The sequence below is a fragment of the Miniopterus natalensis genome, chromosome 16, assembly GCF_054644295.1.
Source record: "Miniopterus natalensis isolate mMinNat1 chromosome 16, mMinNat1.hap1, whole genome shotgun sequence".
Lineage (NCBI taxonomy): Eukaryota > Metazoa > Chordata > Mammalia > Chiroptera > Miniopteridae > Miniopterus > Miniopterus natalensis.
Window position 1 is genome coordinate 10,007,393 of NC_142096.1, and position 26,564 is coordinate 10,033,956.

Here is a 26,564-nt window from a genome sequence, read left to right on the forward strand (position 1 = left end):
CAGAGAGAGGAAAGGAGAGGGAGAGAGAGAGATAGAAACATCAATGATGAGAGAGTCATTGATCGAGCCCGCAACCCGGGCATGTGCCCTGACTGGGAATCGAACCCTGATCGCCTGGATCCCAGGTCGATGCTCAACCGCTGAGCCACGCCCGGCCGGGCATGATCTCATTTTTAAATGGTGGAAAGGGGCTACCTTTATGTTCTCCTATACTTACGGCAGCAGTTGATTGTGCAAGATCTCTTGCCCTTCAGATTCAGAGTAATGTCAGAGTGCTTCTCAGCATAAATCCTGCCCTTTACTCCCAGTAAGAGTTCTTTATAAGTAGTCTACATCCAATGTCATCAGATATATGATTTGCAAAAATATTCTGACATTCTTTTCATTTGCTTAATGCAGCGTTTTTCAACCTTTTTCATCTCATGGCACATGTAAACTAATGGTTAAAATTTTGCAGCACACCAAAAAATACATGTTTTTGCCCATCTGACCAAGAAAAGGTATAATTTTGATTCTTTCATGCAGATGCCTATTGTTATATATTGGCTGTTGTCATTTTTCAATTTGATAATCTAAGGGAGAAGAAGTCAGTGATCCTGACTAAATAGTCAAGTGTTGCATGTTTTAAAAATTCTTGCAGGCCGTGGCACTCCAGTTGAAAATCCCTGGCTTAATAGTATCCTTTGATTGCAATTTTTTTTATATTTTATGAAGTCCAGTTTATTTTCTTTTTCTTTCTTTTACTTTTGGTGTCATATCTAGAAACCATTGTCTAATCCAAGGTCACAAAGATTATACCCATCTTTTCTTCTAAGAGTTTTATGATTTTAGTTTTTACATTTAGGTCTTTAACCCATTTTGATTTAATATTTTTTATGGTGTGAAGTAGGTGTCTATCTTTATTTTTCTGCATATGAATATCCAGCTGTCACAGTATTATTTGCTGAAAAGACTATGCTTTCCTTATTTGTCTTGGCACCCTTGGTGAAAATCAGTTAAGTATGAATGGGAGGGTTGATTTCCGGCCTTACCTATGTTGCGCCATATTGATTCTACACTGTATTGATGTTGTGGCTTTGTATTAAGTTCTGAAACTGGGCGTGTGAGTTCTTTAGCTTTTTTCCCCTCAAGATTATTTTGAGTCCTTTGAGGTTACACATGAATTTTAGGATCAGCTTATTTTGCCCTTTTTTGTATACTTCACTGTTTTTTTCATTATTATTTAATGATTTTATTTTCTGTTTCCTCATTTAGTTATAGATTCTTATGAGACTAGCATACCTATTATATTACCATGTATTTGATGTCCAAACCAATTTTCTTTATTTTAACTACTGCTGAGTCTGATTGACTTTAGAGTACAGGGATATGGCTTGCCCTTCACAATATATGAACACATTTATAAATTAAGTATACTTTGATTTTTTTCAATAGCCCGCTACAGTTAAAGTATTCTTGCCTATTGGCATGATCATAAAATCACAAACACCGGCTTGAGTACTAAAATTTTTGAGCCAGTGTATAGTTAATAGATGGGTTACATGATGATATAGAGTATTCATTTCTATCATTAAGAGATATCTTTAAGAAGATATTATTAAGAGAAAAATATAAAATTAAAAATATCCTATAGGGAAGAGATCCCAAGACTGTATATATGTTATTTCTAAGTTTAGAAACACTGCTGTAAAAGTTTTTAAACGTTGTTTTTTGTGTTCTTTAAAGATCTATATTCAGAAGTGGAGTAATTGATAGGAAGGGAGTTGGGGGTTATGAAGGAATTTCAGAATCACTTAGCTATTTCTTTGCATCCCAATCAAGATTATCATATGTAAGAGTATATAGTTAAGTAAAGTTCTTTATGTGATTTCTAATGTATCCTTACTTAGGCTCTTTATCACATAATGCTAATTTTGGCTTCATAGTTATATGGTGTCATATTTTATTATTTTTTTGTTTAATAAATTTGTTAACTGTCTCTTTATGAGATTGTAACCCAGCAAAGAGTATTACGTATGGATACTTAATAGGTGCTTAATGAACTGAACCAGCTCAACTAAGAAAAGCTATTATAAATATTCTTTAAAGGAGAATTAATACATAGATCATTTCCTTGTGAATGTATTTGTTAAAATTAAACTTTTCTTATGTTTTATTGGTTGTAATTCTAGGTATAACTATGACCTCAAAGGTGTTTCTTTGTGTTGCTGGTTTTTACCTTTGTATTTAGGCCAGGTTAAATCAGTATGTTTTTCAAGTAACTTCTTCTATAAGTACTTTATACATTACTTTTTTTCCTTTAAAAATAATGACACCCTAGCAAACTTTTATAGGAATATTGAAAGTAACTTGGATAGTAATTGTAAATGCATGTAAAGCGCTGCCAGTTTAGTCTTTTTCTGTATTTACTATTTGTCACTAAATTTTAAGGTCTTGATTCTTGATGTTTTTTCTTCTTTTTAAATAGATATGATGATGCAATACAGCTATATGATCGAATTCTACATGAAGATCCAACTAACACTGTAAGTTAACTGATGGTCCTAAAGATCATATAGTATATTACAAAAGGCAGAATTAATTCATTTTTGAAATAATGGAAAAATACAAATGGAACCATATTTTATCATCTGTAAATATTTCATGATGAGCTGTTTTTAAAAAGTAGACTTAAAACTCTTCAGTAAAATTTGATTTATGTGAGATATCTTATTAGAAAGAAACTAGTTGAAATTTGTGAAGAAGGAATTTTATGTGCTTGAGTAAAAGCCCAGCAGAAGAGCTCAGTATTTTTAACTTGCTTGTGTTTGTATAGTTATATTTTAGCTGTCTTAATGAGAAATGAAGGTAGTCATCTCAGTAATTAGTATATGGAGTTAATGAAGGTGTTTTGTTTTGGATTTTCTTTTTTCTACCTGAGTAAGAATGACTATATCATATATAAATATGTTTAGAGAAAAAATATATACATATCTTTGATTTATCCTGATTTTGAACAAATTTTATATCAGCTTATTGGACAAAATATTTTTTCCAAATATATAATATTATTTGTTTTAAAAATACCCTGGTGAAAAAACTGTTTTTATTGTTGAGAACATTTTAGTTTACTTTTGGTATAATAGCTTCCCTCATTTTTACCTTTTATTAAATGAAAAGTAAAAGACAGACTTTAGATAACGTATTATGCATTTTTAATGTTTTATGTTATGTCTATGCAACATATGCCTGCTAAAAGAAAAATATTTTTAGAATTTTTTAAACAAAAACCAGTTTGAGTTTGTATTGTCCTTTTATAAAAGGAGAAATTCTTATATTAACACGTAATACAAAAACATGGCGCTACCTTATTTGGCAGTATTTCACTAAAGCGCATTTAAAAAAGGTAATATAATATATGATTGTGGATTATAAGATGCAGAAATGTTTAATAATTGAACATGAGTAACTTGATTCATTTAAAATAAATTATTTATGCTAAGTTGAGAAATGATTTAATATTGAAGTGTGTGATTTCTAGATAGCATTAAACCAGGCATTCATTGGTCATAAATCTCTCATCTCTGCTTGCCCCTTTTGACACTCTATAATAATACTTCTGTATATTGCTTAAAAGATCGAGTTTTTTTCCTGTTTTACTTAGCTATAATTGACCAGTACCATTATACAAGTTTAAGTTACACAATGTGGTAATTTGGCATAAGTATATATTTTGAAATGTTTTATATATGTGTTTTTAATATTATCCCACCAAAGGGAAACTTCCTAGGTTTTATTTTTTGGTAGATAATTTGAATGGCAAGGATTCATTATTTGTGAAGATTCTAAGAATATAGAAAATTCAGGGAAAAGTTTTGGCAGAGCTACAAGCCTATCTGTTACTAAAAAAGACAAAAATAAGAAACAGCTTTTATTAGTTTTGTCTAGATATTCCTGATTTAAAAAGGGAGTTAAAATGGGAAAGTTTTGAAGTTTTCTAATCTTAATATATAAAAGCACTGTTGTTTCTTTCCTGAAGATTGTGTAATGTACTTATTTTAAATATAAGACTTAAGCATAGTTTCAAAGGTATTTATTTTTTTACCCAACCATACAGGATGGGGCAAAGGTAGGTTTACAGTTATAATAATAAATAATACAATAGTTAATAATAATACAGGAATAAACCCTGTTTCATGTACTCACAACTGTAAGCCTACTTTTGCCATACCCTGTATATTGAAAAAATGAAGTCAGGTTTCTGAAAAAAATTTGAGTTTCATATATTTTTCTCATTAAGTTAAAAATTAATAGCTTGTAATTTATTTTCTTGAGATTAGGAGTCAAACTTTTTACTTTTGTGTCAGTTTAAGTTGATATTTTTAATAAATTATATTTCACTTTTTCAAGATCTAAAATAATATGTAATTACATACTGTTTTGTCTTTATAGTACTTTCTACATTTTATGGCTTTAAGACTGGCCAAAAAAGAAATCCAAATGGTTCCCCTCATAGACTGTATATGAAGTGGTAGTAACTAAATCCCTTAAAACGCAAATGTTGAGCACAAAGCAAAGGTAAAAAGAAGGAAGATAGCATTCATTTAATACCTGACTATTCTTATATTCTGACTATTGTGTTATATTCTAACTATTGTGTGAGTTGCTTTATTGTGTTAGTTGATACTTGGAGGTGGTGGTGTTACTGAGGTTTGTGGAAATTAAATATTTTGCCCTTGGTTAGAAAGCTAAGTGACAATAATTGGGATTTAGTTTCTCTTTTTCCCCCAAATCAGGACTATGCTCTACCATATTGCCTGTGAAAGAAGTAGTGTCATGAAAAATGAAAAGAATAGACAAATATGTTTCAAATGATGTTGGATTGGTGAAATTAGGTATTATATGTCCAAAAGGAATTGGTTTCTTAATTATCTGTTAATTTATTCCTCACCTGTATTCAGAAGGACTTCGAATAAAAGCTTTCATTTGAAGTCTAATATTTTCCCTAAAGGCTTTAGGATTGAGTTACTTTTAGAACTTTACTTCTACTTTTCTATAAATTTTTCAGACTTTCCAAATTTTACATATATTTTGGTGTTTTCATTGTTTTACGTAGTGAAATTATTTCAAATATATTTGAGTACCTACTGTGTGGCAGGCATTGTGTTAGGCCTTCGGCATGAGCCGAACATTTGAGGATACGCACTTTTAACAAGTAGGTCATTTTTTTGTGACTGAAATTGTTATTGCTATTATTATACTGTTCTTGGTCTCATTAGAAAGTCTCTTGATTCTCTCTGGTTTTTAGACTCTCACTTCTTCAGAGCAAAACCCCCCACCTTTCTCATCCCATGACAGGTAGCTCCATTAGTCTAAAGAAGATCCATTCATTTTATTCCATTGTCTGCATTTTGTGGAGTGTGTATTATATAAAAAAATAATAATTATAATTAATAAAATTAACCTCGACCTAGTGTGTTTTGTTTAGCCTTCTGCATTGAATAAAATAAATAGAGATGGAGGGGTTGTAAATTTAATAATTCATATAGTGCCCTCCAGTCCTGACTGTTCACTGCAGCCTCAAATGTACAGTCTTGATTGCACACAAAGTTGCTGTCTCTTCTGCCTTTGCTCCAGTATTCTTCCTATTACGCAGTGTCTTCCACACAATTTCCTCATTTGCTTAATGTCTGCTTGCCTTTTTTATTTCAGTTCTGGTGTTATATCTGGGACCTCTTTGCTTCCTGACCTTCTACCTCTTCCACTCTGCTACAGTCCATGTTAGGGTCTACTCCATGTCGCCACGACTTCCTATAAATCTCTATTATTGTTGTTTTTTATTCATGTATCTTTTTTTTGTATTTTCATTGTCTAGCATAGTACATATTAAATAGTAGATGTTCAGTACATATTTGATGAATGCATAAATAAATGTCATTTATTTTGTATTTATCGTTTTAAAACTTTAAAATGCAAGTTTAAATGTTTTGTCTATTTTAAAATATGTCTTTCAGGATCTATATTATTCATTTGAAAGACTCATAAGTAGATTGGTCTCTTAAAATTGTGAAAAAGTAATCAGAAGCCATATTTGTATAATGACATTCAGGTGGCCATGGTGAGATTTTTTTCCTAATCTCCACTATCCCTCTGTCTCTTAAGATACAGATCTTATGAATGAGACAGAGTAAAGGATTTTAGGCTGGATAAAGATTAGGATTCCCTGCTGGCTTGTAATTATCAGAATCTGGATGGTTATTTATTTGAATGAAATGATGCATACATTGTGTACATCAAAAGTAAAGCATATGTGATTGTTAGAGGAATGTTTGAATTCCCCGGTGGGATGTCATGGAGTATGTTTATGAACCCCCACTAAGCAGTAGTTGTACAATGGAGTTTCACTGGCATTGAGATAATAATTTGCACAGTCAAATTACCTTCTTTACAAAAACCCAGGGAATCATGAGCGCCTAATCCTTTATTAATGTCAACCCATAGGCTGCAAGAAAGCGTAAGATTGCCATTCGAAAAGCCCAGGGCAAAAATGTGGAGGCCATTCGGGAACTGAATGAATATCTGGAACAGTGAGTGTCCTACAAGAGGATTGTGTTTTGTTATTCTGATAAATCTTTTTTAATTAAAATGGAATTTGCATTTGATTTTCCTTTTTGCCTACATGCTGTTTGTTTACCAAATAGCTACACACTTACTTTTTTTTTTTCTTGTCCCTTACCAGATTTGTTGGAGACCAAGAAGCCTGGCATGAACTTGCAGAACTTTATATCAATGAGCATGAGTAAGTGTTAAGTACACATAAAATTTTGTTAGGAATGCAATTTTCATTACAATGTAAGTTCAGAAGGCCTAGTGGTTTCTAAAGGATTGGTGAGAAGGTATGAATCATATCGTTTTAAATGAATAAAATAAATAGTTAAATGGGAGAAAAACAGATAAACGATTTGCTGCTTATAATATGTGAATTGCTTTAACTAGGTCATTTGTGTTTTCCTAAATTATTTTTGTTTGGGAAATTAGTGTTTCCCATAAGGCATTCTTTGGAATTAGAAAGGCCTACATTTGCTGAGCTAAGGTTATTTTTAGTGAATCACAATTGTGAATTTTTAAAGTTTAAATTGTTCTTATAATACAAAGAGTATTATACTCCCTGCTGTTTAAAAATTCTGTCAATTGTATGCATTTATTAGCCTTAGTACTATGAGAATCAACTTTTCCAAAGTAGAAGCATTCTGTTGCCTGGGTAAAAAACCAAGAATAATCAAGAATGTTGAATGCTGTAGGAACTGGCTTATTGGATATTTAATGTTTTTGTTAGCTTTTTTATTGCTGCAGTGACAGGAGGAAATCCCAGTGTGAGAGGATTAGTCCAGTCTTAGTGCAAGTTTTCTAATAACACAGCATTAACGCTAACCTCCAACTACAGGCAGGACTTTCTTTCCCCTTAGTTCTCCTGAATCTGAAGTATATCACATTGTTTCTTTCCTTCTTATAGAGAGAATAGAATCAGATTCTCATGCACATATTCTTACTATGGGTGCATGGTTAATCTCATCCTCATACTACAATAGCTGACAGGAAATAAAATAGAATGAAGACACTTGTCTCTTGCCTTTACTCAGGGCTGTATATGTAACGTGAAATGGAGAATTAAGGTAGTTAACTATAATTCTTACATAAGTGGGAGCTAAAATTAAAATTATAGCTGTCATTTAATGAATGTGTACTACATTCTGGGAAGCAGTGTTCAGTTCTCTACCATATTTTAACTATCAGATTCTCTTTGTTTTCCCTTTACGAAATTATTTCCTAAATCATGTTCAGTATAGATGTGTGTATGCTTGAATGTTCGTGTATGTAAGCATATTTAGGATTCTCTTAAGTATGTGAGAGTGGTAGTATATTTGGTTTAAATGGAAATAATTTCATTTTTATAGTTTTTAAGTCAATACTTATAAAGCATACAGTATATAATTTAAATAACATGAACTGAATTTTCAGAATACAGTAAAAAAACCTAAATTTTATTTTGTCTGTAAAACAGATGACAGTCATCTAAAATGTTTTGTGCCTTTTGAAGATCTGTGATTAAAAGCATTTAAACATATTTCAAATCATCAGGAAAATTATTTTTTTCAATAAAGGAATACCTAATGCAGAAAATTTGGAGAACCCAATAAAGAGTAAAGACGAAGACAAAAATCTTGTGTAGTTGTATCATCCTAAGTTAACTACAGTTTGTTTTATTTTTTTAGTATCTCTTGAAACAAACAGAAACCTAAAATAGAGTTATCTTTTGTATCCTAATGCTTTCCACTTAGTTATATTTAGTCAAAATTTTTTTATCACAGTGAACATTCCACAGTGTGATTTCAATGGCTCTATATTATTCCATCTTATTAATCTGGTTTTCTTAACTAATTTTCTAAGGGAATATAAAGGTTGGTGTTCATTTCCACTATAATGCTGTACTGATTTGTTTCCTTGGGCTAAATTCTTAAAAGTATAAATACTTGATTAAATGCTGTACACGGTTTCAGAGAGTTTGATAAATTGTTCCTAGTTTACTCTCAAACCAGCTATTATTAGCAACCTTTTAACAATACTGAGTGCTATCATTCTTTTTAACCTTTGCAAGTTTTGATAGGTGAAAATTGGTTACTCCTTAAAAAAATTAAGAGCTCCTTGTATAAGTGACTGGAACATTTATTCTTTCAGAAATATACCCTTGTTAGTTATGTCTTTTTCTTACTGGTTTTTTTTTTAACTTATAGACATGTTTTATTTTTAGATGGTTAGATATATCCATGTTTATTGCTTTCATGTTTTCTGTCCTCTAAGAATTATATAAATATACCACCTCTGTTTTGCATGTTTCTAATATTTCTATATTTAGTTCTCAAATCAGTTATACTTTATTTTTAACCTATCATTAAATTTATTATTTGCTTCACCTTGTAATGGCCAGAGTTAGTTTTGCTTTGTTTTGAATCTCTATAAATGGAGTTTATTGAGATAGAGTTGAATGTACACGTAAGAGAAATGAACTGAAAAATCCCAAGAAATTGAAAAATACAAAGACAGAAAAGCACCTGAAAAATTTCTTTTCAGAGGAAATGTTAACTGTGTTAAGCTTTCCCTTTTATCTAGTATCACAAAACTTTTTTTGGTCTTAAAGCTATTCGTTCATAATATAACCATTTATTTTTTTCAGTTGAGCACTTAGAAGAAATATTCAGATGTAGAGCACGTGGAAATAAGTATCTTCAGGTTTTTTGAAATGAAAATCAGAATCTGTTCACTTAATATTTTACTTTTGTGGGCAAGTCATTATAGTAGGTAGAATTTTTGTGTGTGTGTGTGTGTGGAAGTGGTAAATTATTTATTGTGTGATGTCAGTTTAGCACAGTTTTATGGACACAGTGGCAAAAAGGTAGCAATTTAGGAATTGCTTGATACATTTCACATTTTGACATTTTCTCCATATGAATAGTTTATAAGCTATTTTAAATATAATACGTTACAGGCAGCATTGCTAGTCTAGATCTAGAATTTTTTCCTTTAAATTTCCGCAGTAGAATGTTTGTATAAACCTATTCAGTGTATTTATAGAGAGAAATTGGGATATAGAATTCTGCCATGTATTTTTTTGTATCTTTAAGTTACCTTTAAGTTTGCTTCTGATTTATAAGTTCTAGTGTGTATTTAGTTATTCAAGTGGTATGTGTTATAGCAGTTGACCATATTGAGATACTTTACTTGTTTTAAATATAAAACAGTTAGTTAGAATTTATGTTAGCACTACCAATATATATTATAAACATAAATACATATTTTAAACAAAGACACTTAAGTTTTTTACTTGAGTTGTAGTTAAAACTAGATGTTATATCAATAAGCACCAGATAATATTGTAAGTTAATTATGATAGTGATCATGGTTCCTTTTTGTAGGTCCAGCCTTACTGTAAAATTTAATAACAAATGGAATTATTAAAATATTATAAGGAAAGATTATAATGTTGATAAGGCAGTCTAGGGACAGATTTGTATCTTATACATACACTTTTGCGAGGAACAGAAGAACTTTAAAAATTTTATTTAGTAAGAGAAATATTTAGAAGGGAACTGTCTTTTGATGAAGTTAGGTGTTTAGAGACTACTTTACCCTTGTTTTAGAGAATAATAAATATCAGGTAGATAAATATCAGTACTTTTGTTCTAGACATTAATTCAGTCATTTGTTCACTCATTTATCCAGTTATTCATTATATACCTATCATATGTCAAGAACCAGGTTTTGGATATAAAAATGAAAGAGCTAAAGAGCTGTATGATCTTTGATGAGAATCTGTATATAACAACCTTCATAAATCTACAATACTGTGATTTGTGGGTAATCTGCAGGGCTTTTTGGTTCCTCAGACCCTTTGGATTTTATTGGTGCACCTGTTTTTATGTTACCATTGACATCTTCATCACTACTATTACCACCAAATTTTTCATTGTGGCGTGCAGTGCTTATAGGCAGTAAGTGTAGTGGTTAAGAGTGTAGACTGTCCCGAGTGGCACATCCTGGGTTTCAGTTTAATCTCTGTGCCTCAGTGTTCTTAACTGCAGAATGGTGATAATAATTTCCTACTTCCTAGGGTTTGGGTAGGATTAGGTAAGTTAATACATGTAACACCTAGAAAATAATATATAATGAGGATGTGATAAAAGTTAGCTCTTGCCCTGGCCAGTGTGGCTCAGTTGGTTGGAACGTTGTCCTCTGCACTGAAAAGTTGTGGGTTTGATCCCTGGTCAGGGCACACACCTATGTTGGGGGTTCTATCCCTGGTCAGGGCGCATACGGGAGGCAACCAGTCGATGTTTCTCTCTTTTCCTTCCCCTCTCTCTAAAATAAAACATAACTTTTTTAAAAGTTATCTCTTATTAGTCACATGTGTAAAACTGCAACGTGTATATTTTGAAAAGTAAGTATATCAGACATTAGTGTAAAGATAGGTTATCAGTGACAGATGCCAAAAATAACTGTAGGTAGCCTTTTTCTGATGAGTACTCTCATCACCTCACTGGGAATAAATCTTAGGACACCTGTGTTCTTTAGGATTTCCTGTAAATAGTGAGGATATTCACATGACTTGAAACATAAAATACATTAAGGTGAATTGTAGTCACTTGGTGTAAAATGATTTTTCCAGAGCCTTTTGCCGCAGTTCTCTCCTTAGGTTTTCAGCAAGATTTTTGTTTCTCCACACATGATTAAATACTAGCAGAGTATATATCAAAGCCACTTACTCAATCTATTTTTCATGGGTTTAGAAATTTATAGCTTTATTATGATTTTGTATTTGACAGTAAACTTAAGTAATGAAAAGTCTTTGTAACAGGATATGTTGGTAAATTTATGTCTGTAAAGGATTCCTAGTAAATAGGGTATTTAATGAAATGTTTATTTCCACCTTACACTTTAGCTATTTGATTATTTTATTAAATGATTTGTGGAATTCTAGAAGTTATTTTATCTGTAACTTGATCCCAGGTTTTGAAGCTTATGTTGTTAATAATGTTTGGATATCGTAGTAGTGACTTAGTTTTAAAAAAATGTAGCATGTATCGGTTGCTCATGCACTGCTTTAGGATTCAAGCCTCTGTTTATTCATTTCATTAAAAAATTAAATATTCATATTTATGAATTCAGGATAATAAGCCCTTTATTAATAAAGCTATTTAAATTATTTAGGAAACAAAATGCCTAACATCACTAAAATTGTTTTAAAATTATTTTAAGGCATAACTGTGATAAAATTTGTGACTTTTAAAATTAATTTCTCGATATTTTTCAGCTATGCTAAAGCAGCCTTTTGTTTAGAGGAGCTTATGATGACTAATCCACACAACCACTTATACTGTCAGCAGTATGCTGAAGTAAGTGTTTTCAAAAACAACAATTGAATGTGATTTTATTTTTGTTGGTTTGGGTGTTATAATGGAACTAAGATTATGTCCTTAATGTTATGCAAGTATATAAATATTTAAAACATCTGATAAAAATTGCCTTGTGGGATTAAAAGTTTTAAATTTTTAATACTGTAATTGAAATAGTGACTTCTCAGTTAAAAGCACTATTTAAAACAGTGAAATCGTTTGTATTTTTTATTTGTATATATTTTCTTTTCTAATTATGAATTGATTATGCCACAGTTGTCACCATTTAATGGCCTCTAAGACATTTATAGTGATTATGAGTTTGAAATTTATAGTCTAGAAAATTCATATCAAGGTCAGTATTTTGGGAAGTAGCAAGTATTTATCTTACTTTGCTTACTATTAAAGATAGCAGTATAGTTCAATGCTAAAAGGTTAGAAGGACATCATTATTAAGGACTGTTAATAGTTTTTTGGGGGAGGCTATGCTTTAAAATTTAGATTAGCTTCAACAACTTTAAGATGAAATCTTTTAAACATCTTGCATTTGTTTACAGAATATCTGTTTCAGTTACTAATGCCTATGGTATGATGAAACATGCTATATTTCAGAGTAGTAAAATAAACAGGTTTCAGCACTCTGCAATTTTTAACAGGTTAAATATACCCAAGGTGGACTTGAAAACCTTGAACTTTCAAGAAAGTATTTTGCACAGGCATTGAAACTGAACAACAGAAATATGAGAGCTTTGTTTGGACTTTACATGGTGAGTTAAGGTGCATGTTTAATGTTATTTTACCAAATCTGTCGTTTAAACTCCATTAACTATCCTATTCAATCACTTCTCTCTTGTTTTTTCCCCCTCTTGTTTTTTGGATAAGCATATGAATTTTTTCTTCTAGTTAATTATGAGTAATAGGTTATGAGGCATTTTTATTTTTGAATGTTAATACATCCTGTCTATTTGACATTTCATTGTAAAATGTTTTTTATGTATCAGAAATGAAATATTCCCTTATAAAATTAAATAGTAACCGGTAAAAATCCACACTATATATTTCTTAATTGTTTTGACATTCTTGGGTTTTATGCTCAGCATTGTTATATTTCTTAACCTTAAATTAAGGTTGTATGAGATATTTTTAAATGATGGCAATAAAAGACATATTAGAAATAAAATCTCTGATGTCAAATTAAAACACTTTTTATGGTATAGAAAACCACTTTGGAAGTTGTGGGAAGTGTGTAATTAAATATTCCTATTGTTTATGTATGCCAAATGACAAGCCTAGAAAAGTAAATTAACAAGAGCTTTGGGGTAGGAAGAATTTGCTGAGCTTTAAAATATATAATAAAATGAGCCCCTTTCTACAATCAGAAATGTCTGGAAAAATAATCTTTTCTTTAATAGGCCAGTTCTTTGAAATTTTAATTTATCTTAGTCTTTTCATGGACTTTGGATGAATGTCTTATTGGGGCTCAGTGAAAAGAATTGATTGCAGAGATGGAGGCAGGAAGAAACAAATGAAATACTTTTCAGAAAAGAAATGGAATTTTACCTTTAAGAGCTGTGGTAGACAACTAATAAAATAATTTTAGATATTGTTTAAGGTATCCTTTCTCTTTCCATTTGGATTATTCAGTATTTTAAAATATATTGGTTTTTTATTTATTTATAAGTCTATATGTCTGTCTGCTAATGTAGCATAGTTTTTATTGATTTCAGAGAGAGGAAGGGAGAGGGACAAAGAGAAACATCAATGATAAGAAAAAATCGTTGATCAACTGCCTCTTGCATGCCCCCTGCCTCCTGCACACCTGCTGGGCATTGATCTTGAAACCCTGGCATGTGCCCTGACCAGGAATCGAACCAAGATCTCCTGGATCATAGGTCGATGCTCAACTACTTAGCTCCGCCTGCTGACCTATAGTGTCATTTTTAAACACTATAATTTTATTCATCTTTATTTTTATTTTAAAAATAAGTTGTTTTGGTACAATTTTTAAAAACTGTTATCATCCCATTGCAACTGTGACCTTACATGTTTTTTTTATCTTACTAGAAAAAAGTCATTTTGTTTTTGATGTTTCTTTTTTGTTTTTAGTCAGCAAGTCATATTGCTTCTAATCCAAAAGCAAGTGCAAAAACAAAAAAGGACAACATGAAGTATGCTAGTTGGGCAGCTAGTCAAATAAACAGAGCTTATCAGGTTAGTATTAATAATTTTATATTATGATATAGGTCAGTTAATGTATTGTATTTCTTTGTTGTTGTTTTTGTGTCTGCAAAGTACAAAGCCAGATGTCTATCACTGGACTTTTATATCTTTGGGCCTTGTGTGTCTCATTTGTCAGGCTAACCTGGACCTACCTATTCGTATGGTGGTCTCAGGGTTCCAAGAGCAGCAAGCAGGCAAACTGATGTGCAAGGCCTTTTCAAGCTTTTAGAGTTGTCACATGTTGCAAATATTCCCTTGAGCAAAGAAAATCACATGGTCAACCTAGATCAGGGATGCAGTATTTTACCTCTCAATGGGAAGAGAAATAGGTGGTCATTTGGCAGTTTATTACACTATTGTATAACTTTATAGTCCCTTCTGCTTTTTTTTATTTTGCCTTTTTATCCACTTTATTGAGGTATAATTTACATAAGATAACATGCACGCATTTTAGGTGTACAGTTGAGTTTTGACAAGTATATACTTCCCTCTCACCACCAGCCCATTTCAGATATACAGCATCATCATTCCAGAAAGTTCCCTTCTGCCACTTTGTAGTCAACTCCACTCCACACTGCAGACAAGCACTGATTTGATTTTTATCACAATAAATTAGTTTTGCCTGTACTCGAACTTTATATACATGAGATCATAGGTTATACACTCTTTTGTGCCTGGCTTCTTTCACTCAGTGTAATGTTTCTGAGATTCATCTAGCCAGCGTTCCATTTTATTTGTCCTGTTACTTTGTACACCAATGTGGTTGTCTACAAATTTTATAAAGGTAAATTTTAGTCCAATTTATCCCAGTTATTACAATGGATAAATTATTAACCTTTTAATTCTATAATCATGTTTTTTTATTTATGTTCTTTCCAGTGAGTTTTCTTTAAGATCCAACAGGGAATTGTAAAAGAAGAGTTTACTTAAGCAAAATCTGTGTGAAAACAAAAGTGCAGAATTTGCAATTAATGTGGCAAATTATAACTTTCAGAGATTGACATTTTAGTAAGTAAATCTCTGGGATCTAATTGAGAACTTCATAACTCATGTCTAGGCATATAAACAAGTATAAAGAAAAATATTCCTTATTGTAATGTTTTTCTAGGCATTTATAAATTAGAGAAAATGAGGTTTTAAGAACTGCTTTTCTTTCTTTGTTTTCACTTAATAATGAAACAGAATATGGCTACTACTGGCTTTTCAATTAGGTAATTGGTTTAGCATGTTCAGTAGAGGCAGGCAAGTTTGATTAATGCTCATGAAAAACTTTAATGTGAACCTACACACAATAATTTTCCAGATAAATGCTTCTTTGGTATACTGCTAAATTCATCTGGGCTAGTGATCCATATGTTATTTATGATTGTGGAGGTGATTCTGTTACTATCCTTTTGGGAAATAGAAAATTAAATCATGATTTGAGGGAAAAATAGGATTCCGGCTTAATCAGTTAAATTGCCATATAATTCTGGGATAGACAAAATAATTGCATGTCAGGCAAAATTTGAAGTGATTGATTTATATTTCCAACTTTCTTTTTATTTGTTCTGACACAAATAGGTTTAGTTTATTCTAAATAGCACTGATTGTTAGTATTGTTGATACACAAACTTAGGTGATTTTTTTATTTTTAAAAACCACAAATTTATATTTACTATTTTATTATGTTTAAGTACAAACCAAGAAAAATGTATTTTAAAATACTTCTTATGACTTCAGCTCTACAGGAATTTAATTTTGCTATGTAAGTGTTACTATATGGTATCCTAGTTTTGCACCCCTCCCCCACCCATCAAAGCTTTTTCTTAGAATTAGACCTTTAAGTATCTGATTAGGACCATTCCTGTTTTGGGATAGGCAGTGGTAAAAGAAAAGGCTTTCTGTTCTTGGTAAGTCCTTGTGAAAGTGAATTTATCAACTGGATAATAGGAACAATAAGCACACCCCACATCCTTGAGTCACCAAAGGCAATTATGAAATGGCAAAGTTTTAAATGGGGTGTTGCTATTATGATATTTTGTAATTGTGACTTAAATATTTTAACATTTGAATTCCTTAAATTAATAATGTCTTAAGAAAGGTAAAAGGGATCTTGATTTTTATGAGCTCTTCCCTTTTCCTGGCATTTCCTCTAGAAATCCCCTTTACTTACCCTGTCAAATCAAGATTCAGCCACAGAAGCTAATGGTTTAGGAAGTAGGGGAATCATAATGTTAAGCTGCACCCAGAGAGGTCAGTGGCAGGTTAACAATTCCTGAAACCTGTTGCTTCTATGATGGTACCTGTGCTTGATCACTTAATCTTTCTCAACAGGTCATGAGAAGTTTGCCAAATTAAGTTAATTACAAAAGAGAAGGAACACATTATAAATCAAGTACTAAGTACTTAAGACAGCATTGGTATTTGAGGGAAAGATCAGTCACATGAAAATGTATTGAGTGCTTAGTTGTTAATTGAAAGTACTATGTGTTATTAATAGTAAATGTTAGTACTTTAACCATAGGGAAAATAGGTATTATAGATATAATACACCTACCCTCATAAAGAACACTTACTTTCCTGGTAAATCTGTAGTGTTAAATCAAACTGATAAATGATGGGAATTGTAAGTCTAGTTAGAAAACTAATTTTGAAATCAGCATGGAGTGTTCAACAGTAGTTCCCCTGCTGATTTTGTGTACTATATTGAATTTAATACCATGAATTTGGTTTAAATATACAAAGATAGTATTTAATGTATTATATTTTGTTTTCATTGTAAAATCCAATTTAAACTAGAAATGCATATTTTAAAACATGTTTACATCATTGTGTAATAGGTAACAAAGTTTTATTTGACAGGTCTTTGATGCAGAAGCATGATATTACCTAGTCAGCTAATAAATCTGGAAAAATTTAAAGAATTACAACCAATTTGAAATAATTTTAGAGATATCTTGTACTTTAAAATGTTTAATAGAAAGTATATTTATATTTTACCTTTGTTTGAAAACATTTGATTATATGCTAGTGATAAAATAGATAATGTTAACTCTCATTAGCTATAAGAAGGTAATGTTGTGATTTTAAACCTGCCACTGAAATTGAACCTAATTGCATTGTTTTAAAATTAGTTTGCAGGTCGAAGTAAGAAGGAAACCAAATACTCTCTTAAGGCAGTCGAAGACATGTTGGAAACACTGCAGATTACCCAGTCTTAAGGTTTCAAAAACTCTTTCACGTTCATTTCACAACTGCACAATTGAACTCATTGGCTTGTGACTTATTTACTAAATGCCTAGTGCTATTTATATACTAATTTTCTGTTAAGGCATTTATAAAGAATTTGTTTATATAAACCCAAAATGCCTTGCTAAGCAGAAAGATTGGGAAAGCCCATGGAAGAAGGATTTAAGAAGAGTCTTATTGATTATACATCATTCTCTTAATACCACACTGCTTTTAAACCATAAGCCGATGTAGAAATAACCTTGCTAAATAAACCATGATGATTTATTAAACTTGCATATGAAAATTATAGTCTTTTTATTATACTTTAATAGTGAATATACTGTTTTAGAACTCAGATTTCTAGTTAACCCCTTTTTATTTGTGATAGGAAAAATATAGCATATATAACTGACAGCAGAATACTAGAAAATTATTTTGATTCTTTTAGTGTCAGATTGGATTTTGTTCAGTGTTTTAGTAGGCTCTTGTTTTATGTACTATAATGTTGTTCTGCTGAATCATGCTAAAATATCTCATTTTCCAAAATTCAGCAATATCTCTCTGTAAAATGTATTGCCATAGAACATAATTAGATTTTTACCTATAAAATGCTTTACGGTTCATATATGCTATAGAACTCAAATTTAACCTTTATGAAAGTTATATTTATTGAACCTTTAACTGTAAATTACGTAAAAGAATATTCAGAGATCTAGAGAATAGGAATTTAAGGGTTTTCAGTAACTTATTTTTACTTTAGGGAAAAATAAAAAATCTAAACTATTTTAAAAGAAAAATTTTTACAATCCTCATATCTCATTATCACCTTAGTAATAATTGAAATGTCTTCTTTTTTTTCATACTAATCAACCATTAAACTTTGAGAGTTAAACACTTCATTCAGACATAAATACATTTTTAGAATAGGCGATTGTTCTTTCAAGACAAATATTTATTGTTAGTAGTAGTTTGTAATTTGTATATTAGTTACATATAATATATATTATATATACACGTAATCTTATTTATATCAGTGTTACACAGAAACGCCTGCTCACTTGTTATTACTGGATTTGGGCACATGGGGGTCATGGAGGAGTTGACAACCTGCGTCTTTAGGAAGGAGACTTGCCAACATCAGCATTTTAGCTTCTCAAATAATTCTGTTCTCCTGCCTGGTCTGATTCTTTTCACATTACCACCCTTGTCATTTATTCTGCCACGAATCATGAGCAAATGTGAAAAAACTCGTCATATGACGATAACTCTTCTCAGCTAATCTGTTAAAACAAGATGTACTCTTTTTGCATGAATTTAGTAACTACATTCAACACAGTCAGCCATTTAAAATTTGTTTGCTTGTGAAGGCCTGGGGTGGGGGTGGGTGGAGGTGGGGTAGAAGGGGTCAGTGGGGGAAAAAACAGGGACATCTGTAATACTTTCAACAATAAGGAAAATACAGAAGAAAAACAGTTGTTTGCTACAGAGGAAATACTGCCCACATACTACTACATTACCTTCTCTCTAACCTTTTACCCTCAGTCACTAGAATAGTGTTTACTTTAGCAATTATATTTGTGTAATAAGTAATTTAGTTCCTCATAACTGTTAGCCTTAGTTTCACTTTATTGCTTTTTAAATTTTAATACCTTCTTGCCAAGAATTTTTTCTTCAGTACATTGTTAATATGTAGTAATTTAAATACTGGTAATCCCATTGTGGCAGACTGGTGTCTCTTACCTCCACTTCTTCCTAGTAAATAGTATCCTTTATTGTTGAGATAGGAGCAGAGATTCCCTGCTCCTCAAGGAGATGAGGACCTTACCCCAACCCCAGGAGATACATCATGATTGATTTAAATTAGAAATGGCTTCATTTTTTATGGTCTGTAATATGCCAGGCCTGCATTTGTGTTGTCTAGTATGGTAACCATTAGCTCTGTGTGGCTATTGAGCTCTTGAAATATGGTCAGTGCAACTGAGAAATTGAATTTTTAATTTAACTTCATTTAAATTTAAATAGCTGAATGTGACTCAGGGCCACCGTATTGGACAGCCCAGATATCAAAACTAGGCTTATGACCTAGTTGGGGTTAGTGAAACGAACAGAGGAATTTTGGGAAGGGTCTTCCTTTCACATTGAAAAGTCAAAGCTTTGTGAGATGAAGCTTTTTGTCTTTTTCTCCTCTTTCTGGCCAACACCGTGCCTGGAGGTACAACAGCCACCTTACAGCCATGAAACAGCAACTATGAGAAGAAAAGCTACATTTCAAAGAGGTTTTCTTAGAAAGACAATGGGGATCCTGGGTCCCTGATGGCACTGTTGAACACTTGAACCTACACGAGCAATTGCCAACCTCTGTACTTATTACATGAGAAAAATAAACTCTTGATTTCTCTTACTTTAGTAATATATGTTTGTTACTAATATATCCACCATTTAACTTTTTTTTAAAAAAATTTATTGATTGATTTGAGAGAGGAAATAAGAGAAAGAAACATTGTTTTCTTGTTCCACTTATTTATGCATCATTGGTTGCTGCTCGTATGTGACCTGACTGGGGATTGAACCTGCAACCTCGGTGTATCAGGATGATGCTTTAACCGACTGAGCTGCCTGGCCAGGGCCATTTAAAATTTTTTTTTAACGTGGAAAAGCTCTTACTTTAGACATGCTAGGAATGCTGTTTCAGAATATAATCACTTAAAGTTAAGTGGATAATTATATATAACAAAAAAGTTAATATCTTGTTGCAATTCAGCCTCCAATATCTAAACCAACAGAAGTGAGGAAAAGGCATATTAAAACAGCCTTATCCATAAGAATAATGACGACTTGGGAGCAGAGAGGGATGTAGAAAAAGTAGAAGTGGAAGACCAATGTTTTAGTATACTGGAAGCATACAATTTTTATTGGTAAATATTTTAAAGGACATTTGTTTTTAATGCCATAATCCATTTATTCTCAAAGTAATACCATTTTACTTCATTTCATAGAACTATAGAATTTTAGAGGGGACGAAAAAGATGATTTAGTTGTACTCCATTTTAAGATGAGGAATGAAGTTTCAGAGAAATTAAGCTTTCTGTGACAGCAAGGAATAGGATTGGGGTGTCAGGGGCTCCCAAGCGCCCTTTCTAGTATATATTTGGAGCACATATCTGTTCTTTGACATGTTCCCATTTTAGAGTAACAAAAATAGAGCCAAATGTATTCAAAGGGCACTGCTTATTATCAGAGCAGAGAAGAAAATTCAGATTTTATGATTTGTAAACAATTTTTTAGTGGAATAATAAAGTCATAATTTTATTTCCAACTAAGTTTAAGTTACCCACTTAAAATGTTGCTTCATCTATAGTCAATATGAGAACTATTTTAGACTATTTAGGACTACTTTTAACCTCTCACTTTGAACCCCTGATGTATGCTATCTCCCTTTTTACTCTTGGTTGATAACCTTGTTATAGGTTGAATTGTGTCCCCCCCAAGTTCATGTTGAAGTCCTAACCCTCCGACGTCAGAATGTGAATTTTTTTGTAGATAGGGTCTTTAAAAAGGCAGTTAAGGTTAAATTAAGTCATATGGTTTGGCCCCAATCCAATTGATTGATATCTTTATAAGAAGAAATCAGGACACAGACAAACACAGGAAAGATCAAGGAAAGACAAAGATAACCATCTACAAGTCAAGGAGCAATTCCTCAGAAGAAACCAACCCTGCTGACACCTTGATATTCGACTTCTGGCCTCTAGAACTGTGATGAAATAAATGTTTAACACACCCAGATCTCTGTGTACTTTGTTAAGGCGGCCCCAGCTTTCTTACCATTTTACAGAGAAAGAGAATCAGATAAAAAAAACACCCCAGTATCAGATATTCTTTTACCAACTTTATCTCTTGGTAAAAGGTGAAGCCCTACCCTTTTCTGAGCTATTTACCACCACTGTTCCCTCATTTTTATATTTTAGCTATACTTCAATTTCATGAATTTGCCATACTTGCTTCTACCACAGAGCTTCCTGCCTTCCCCCAAATTTCCCATCATCTCCTTTGTTTACACTTACCCTTAAACTGTTTCTTTTATTCATTATCTCTGCTCTCTTATTTCAACCAGAATCTTCTGGCCACCCTCTCCCCCATTATTCCTTCAAAATAGTTTAATTTTATGTCACCAATCTAATGGATATTTTTAGTCTTTTAAACCATTTTTTGCTCTTATACATCACAAATCTACTCTTCCGTATTTCCATTGCCACCACCACCCAAGCCCAAGCTAGCATCACCTGACTCCTGGACTATAACAGGAGCCAGATGGCTAGATTTCCTTTATCTTGACTTTCTCCCAGTCCATTCTGCACAGCAGTTAGAATGTTACTAAGATCGCCGAAGACACCAGTTTATCCTTACACTCATTAAAATTCTTCAGTTTCCCATCTGTTGCTCTTTGGCCTATGAAGGAGGAGAATCAGGAAGGAGGATTCAGATTTCTTTAAATATAAACTATCTCCCTTTACTCTCCCCCTCTATTTCTGAATTTAGCCACACGTAACTTCCATGGTGTTGCTATGCTTTCTTCTTCAATATACTTGGTACTCAGTGTTCCTTCGGTAAAGACCAGTGACCTCAAGAATTTTTAAAACATGTAATACCCGACTATTTAGTCAGGGACACTGACCTCTTTCCCCTTAGATTTTCAAAAAATAACAACAACCAACACCATAGCTGTCCAATGTAAGTGAATCAAAATTATACCTATTTTTTTTTTGTCAGGTCAGCAAAAATATATTTTGGTGTGTCAGAAAATTTTAGTAATTAGTTTACATGTGCCATGAGATGAAAAGGGTTGAAAATCATTGGTATAGAACAAAGCCTTCGTTGACTCATTCTCCAGAGGTTAGGCCCCTCTTTTTTTTCCTACTGGTGTTTTTTAAATAACGTTTTATTTTAAAATACTTTTAAGACACAAGAAGTTGCGATACAGTACAAAGAATTCCCATGTTCTAGCTTCTCCCTATTATTTTACATAACCACAGTGCATTATCAAACCAGGAAATTGACATTGCAGCAATACTATTAACTAAGGTACAGACCTTATTTGGATTTCACAGTTTTTACATGTTCTCTTTTTTCTGTTTATGAAATGTTATACGTGTAGCTAGAACTTAACAAATTCCCTCTTGCTGCTCAATAGTTAAATCCTCATCTAAGACTGATGCCTGGCACCAATTGATCTTTTCTCCATCACTATAATTTTGTCACTTAAAAAGTGTTACATAAACGGAACCACACAATATGTAACCCTTTCAGACTGGCTTCTTTCACTCAGAGTATTTCCCTTAAGATCCATGGGTGCTGTTGCATGTGGCAGTAGTTTGTTCCTTTTTACTGCTAGGTAATATTCCATTGTATGAATGTGCCACACACATTCTGGTAATCCATTCACTGTGGAAAGACATTTGAGTTGTTTCACAACCAAGTGGAGTTTATTTCAGATACACAGACTGCTTCAATATTTGAAAATTGGTCAATGCAATCCATCATATTAAGAAAATACCTGGTCATATCAGTTGATAATAAGCATTTGACAAAATGCAGTACCCACTTATGACTTAAAAAGCTATCTCAGTAATAGAAGGAAGTTTCCCCAGTTTGACCATAACCCACAAAACTTAAGAGTTACTATCATACTTGATGAAAGACTGACTGTGTTTTCGTTAAGATTGGGAATGAGGCAGGATGTGCACCCTCAACCACATCTATTTGACAGTACCGATGTATTATTAGTTGGTGCGGTATGATAAGGAAAGGGCATGAAAGACAACGATTGGAAAGGAAGAAGTAGCTGTCTTTATACGCAGGTGCCTGGTAGTGTCCATAGAAAATCCCAGGAAATCTCCAAGAACATCTTGGAACTAATGATGAATTTAGCAAGAAAACAGAATACAAGGCCAACAAAAACCAACTATACATGCTAGCAATAAATAATATTTATAATAAAAATATTAAGTACAAAATTTCAAAACCTTGTATAGGAGATGTTTGCTGAAAACTACAAATGCTAATGAAGACCTAAAAAACGGAGAGACATACCATATTCATGGATTGGAAGACAACATAATAAAGATGTCAGTTGTCCCCCAAATAATCTAGATAGGTTGAATATAATTTCTATTAAAATCCCAGACAGAGTCTTTGTAGATAGACAAACTTCCTAAAATTTATATGAAAAGACAATCTAGAATAGTCTCAAAAACCTTGGAAATAAAGTTGAGGGAATCAGACTACCATATATTAAAAATTATGGAGCTACAGTAATCACTACAACGTGGTGTTGCTACTGGTGGTGTGGTTTTCTCAGACAGACACAGCAGTGGAAAAGGTCCAGAATAGACCCACACCAGTATGACAAACTAAATTTTGAGAAAGGTGAATAAGCAATTCAATAGAAGAATTGTGTGAGGCAACTGAATATTTAAAAAGTGGTATTGGAACAATTGGACATTTCATAGCAAAGAAAACCCCTCAAATTAGACCTCCCACCTTATAAAAAATTAAAATGAGTCATGGATCTAAAATGTAACATGTAAGACTGTAAAATTTTTAGGGAAAAAAAAAACAGGAAGAAATATCTGACCATCTGACCTAGGTTCAGGCCAAAATTCTTTAATTGACAGCAAAGGTGAAACCTTTTTTTTTTTTTTTAAAGAATAAATTGGATCTTGTCACAAATAAAATCTTGTTCTGAGAAAGACCTTGTTAAAGAAGATGGAAAGACAAGCCAGAGAAGACCCTGTTAAAGAAGACAAGCCACAGGCAAACATTTGCAAATATACTGTGTCCAGGATATATGAAGAACTTTCAAAATTCAATAGTAAGAAAACACTGATTAGAAAATGGGCAAAAGACACTTTGCAAAGAGGCTGTAGGGATGGCAAATATGCACATGAAAAAATGTGCAAAATCATTAGCTATTAATAGGGAAATGCCAGTTAAAACTTTAATGACACACCATTGAACACTTATTGGAATGGCTAAAATAAAACACCGATAACCCTATGAGCTGATGATTATGAAAAACAACTTGGAAATGTCAAATGTTTAGCTCCCCTGGAGAACATTTGTCTATTTTTATATTATCATGTACCTTTCAATGGGATCACTTGCCACTATCTTTTCAGGTGATTGTCCTCCCCAGTAGGTTCTTTAGTTAGATCAGAGACTGTTTTTGTCCATTATTGTCATTCCAGCTTCTAACATGATGCCTGCACACAGTACATATTCGAATGAGTTAAAAGAAAAAATACTCTGCACGTTATGGTATACTTTATTTAACCTTTCAGGAGTAGTTTAGCTTCCCTTAGTTTTCTGGTAAAAGAAATTGTAATCAGGAAGTCATTTCAAAAATCTAGTTGACATATCAGGACCAACATCATGGTTAAGGCTGCCAATGAGATCACAGATATGCCACATAAATAAAAGAAAAACCCCACAATACCTCACAGTTTGATGACTCACATACATAAGCCTGGATCACTCAATAGCTGCAGAATTTTCTCTGACTCTAAGGATATTGTGAATGGTCAACAGTCATTAATGGGCTAGTGAGAGTTCTAGTTAATGGTTCTCAAAGCATGGTCATTTTTTAACTTGGTAGAAATGCAAATTATTGAGCCTCGCCCCAATATGTTACATGAGAGACTCCAGCAATTTATTTTAACAAGCCCATCAGGTATTCCTGAGGCCCACTAAAATTTGAGAACCGTTGGTCTGGACTAGACTCAGTTGTTTAAAGACTGATTGGAAGAAACAGGTGATTCTGTGGAATTCTGGGTTATTCCCTTTGTTCTTTTATTGTTTGTACATGACATCCTTTGTGCTATCCCCTTTTATTCTGCTTTATTTATTTTTCCCATCATTTTTATTGTGGCATCTAAAGAAAACCCATATATTCTTTAGATGCCATAATAAAGAACTGAGGTGTACATGTCTGTTTTGTATATTGAATGGAATACATTTCTCCTGGTAATTTAAAAATGAGTATAAACAGGGTGTCCCCAAAAATGTACACACACTTTGAATAATTATTAATTCCAATGGGTTAAATCTGAAAAGAAAGAAACATTAATTGAGCTATTGGTTGTTAAATTGTGTATACATTTTTGGGGGGACACCCTGTATGTAGAATTAATGCTATTATTTTTCTCAGAAGTCTAGCTGAATTTATTTTATTTATATTTGTTGCCTTCAATAGCTTTTTAAACTTTTTTTTTTTTAAAGAGGGGGATGGAGGTAGTTCAGTGGTCTTTAAAAAAGATAAATTCTGTCTACACAGATATACACAGAAGTTCATATATACATCTCTTCTTTCCTCTCCCCCCTGTATATATGTATATTTGTATTTCTTTTTGCACCAAATTATAATAACCACAGTGGATTATAGAAGGTATGAGCTCTGTTTTATAATGGGCATAGTAGAAAGCAGGAATAATATCAAGTCCTATATTCTACCCTCATTGTTTCTTAATATAAAAGTCTGATTAATAGTTAGAAATATTTTGATGCCCCCAGAGTTAAATTAGAAGCGTGTTGCAACAAACCATTTCAGCCACAAATAAGTGAATTCCAATAGGGTCCATTGTTTCTCTAGTACTTAATATAAGAAAACATAATGTAATAAAAAGTGCAACTTATATTCAACTCTTTAGGTCCTGGAAAAATTTCTCTACTTTAAGAAACTGCTGCTGCCAAAACAAACTTGGAGATAGTAATTTGGCAAATAAGTCACTGATAGGGAAACATCTGCTTGTAGATGTCCAGGTAGTAATGAACCTTTGTAAATAGAGAATGGGTAGTAACTTTGAAGAAATCTGAGCTTATGCCTAAGTAACTTGAGAAATATACTACTAAATAATTCCCTTTAATTGTGAATTCAGTTCCCTTTTAGGTAACTTAAACGTTGCATGAAAACATGGATAACGATTTTGTGAAAATGGAATTTATCAGATGAATCACCAAAACAGTTGAGGTTTATCAAAGAGCATGTTCTTTAAAACCTCTAGGTAACAATGCAGACCATAATATCACATCAACTTAAAATAAATTTGAAGGTCTCCAGAGTGGTAACTATAGCCAGGGGTTTCAAGGGTTGGACTCAAATGACAGCTGATTTTAGATCCAATTTCACTATCCTGGTGTACGTGTCAC

General features: G+C 32.3%; 1 protein-coding gene across 2 annotated transcripts in view; it reads left to right on the top strand.

The window, feature by feature from the left end:
* Positions 1–26,564, top strand: part of EMC2 (ER membrane protein complex subunit 2) — a 59,831-nt gene that overhangs the window by 5,721 nt on the left and 27,546 nt on the right. The window contains exons 5-11 of one of the 2 annotated variants that reach the window (XR_015715783.1): positions 2,468–2,525; positions 6,481–6,566; positions 6,719–6,778; positions 11,846–11,927; positions 12,584–12,694; positions 14,034–14,138; positions 17,264–17,351. Coding sequence is in view for 1 of the 2 variants with exons in the window: in XM_016224290.2 (XP_016079776.1) it covers positions 2,468–2,525; positions 6,481–6,566; positions 6,719–6,778; positions 11,846–11,927; positions 12,584–12,694; positions 14,034–14,138; positions 17,264–17,350 (589 nt within the window). In the remaining variant the exon portion in view is untranslated. Of the gene's footprint in view, positions 1–2,467; positions 2,526–6,480; positions 6,567–6,718; positions 6,779–11,845; positions 11,928–12,583; positions 12,695–14,033; positions 14,139–17,263; positions 17,654–26,564 lie in introns of those variants that run through there. The other variant, XM_016224290.2, reaches the window with a different exon arrangement.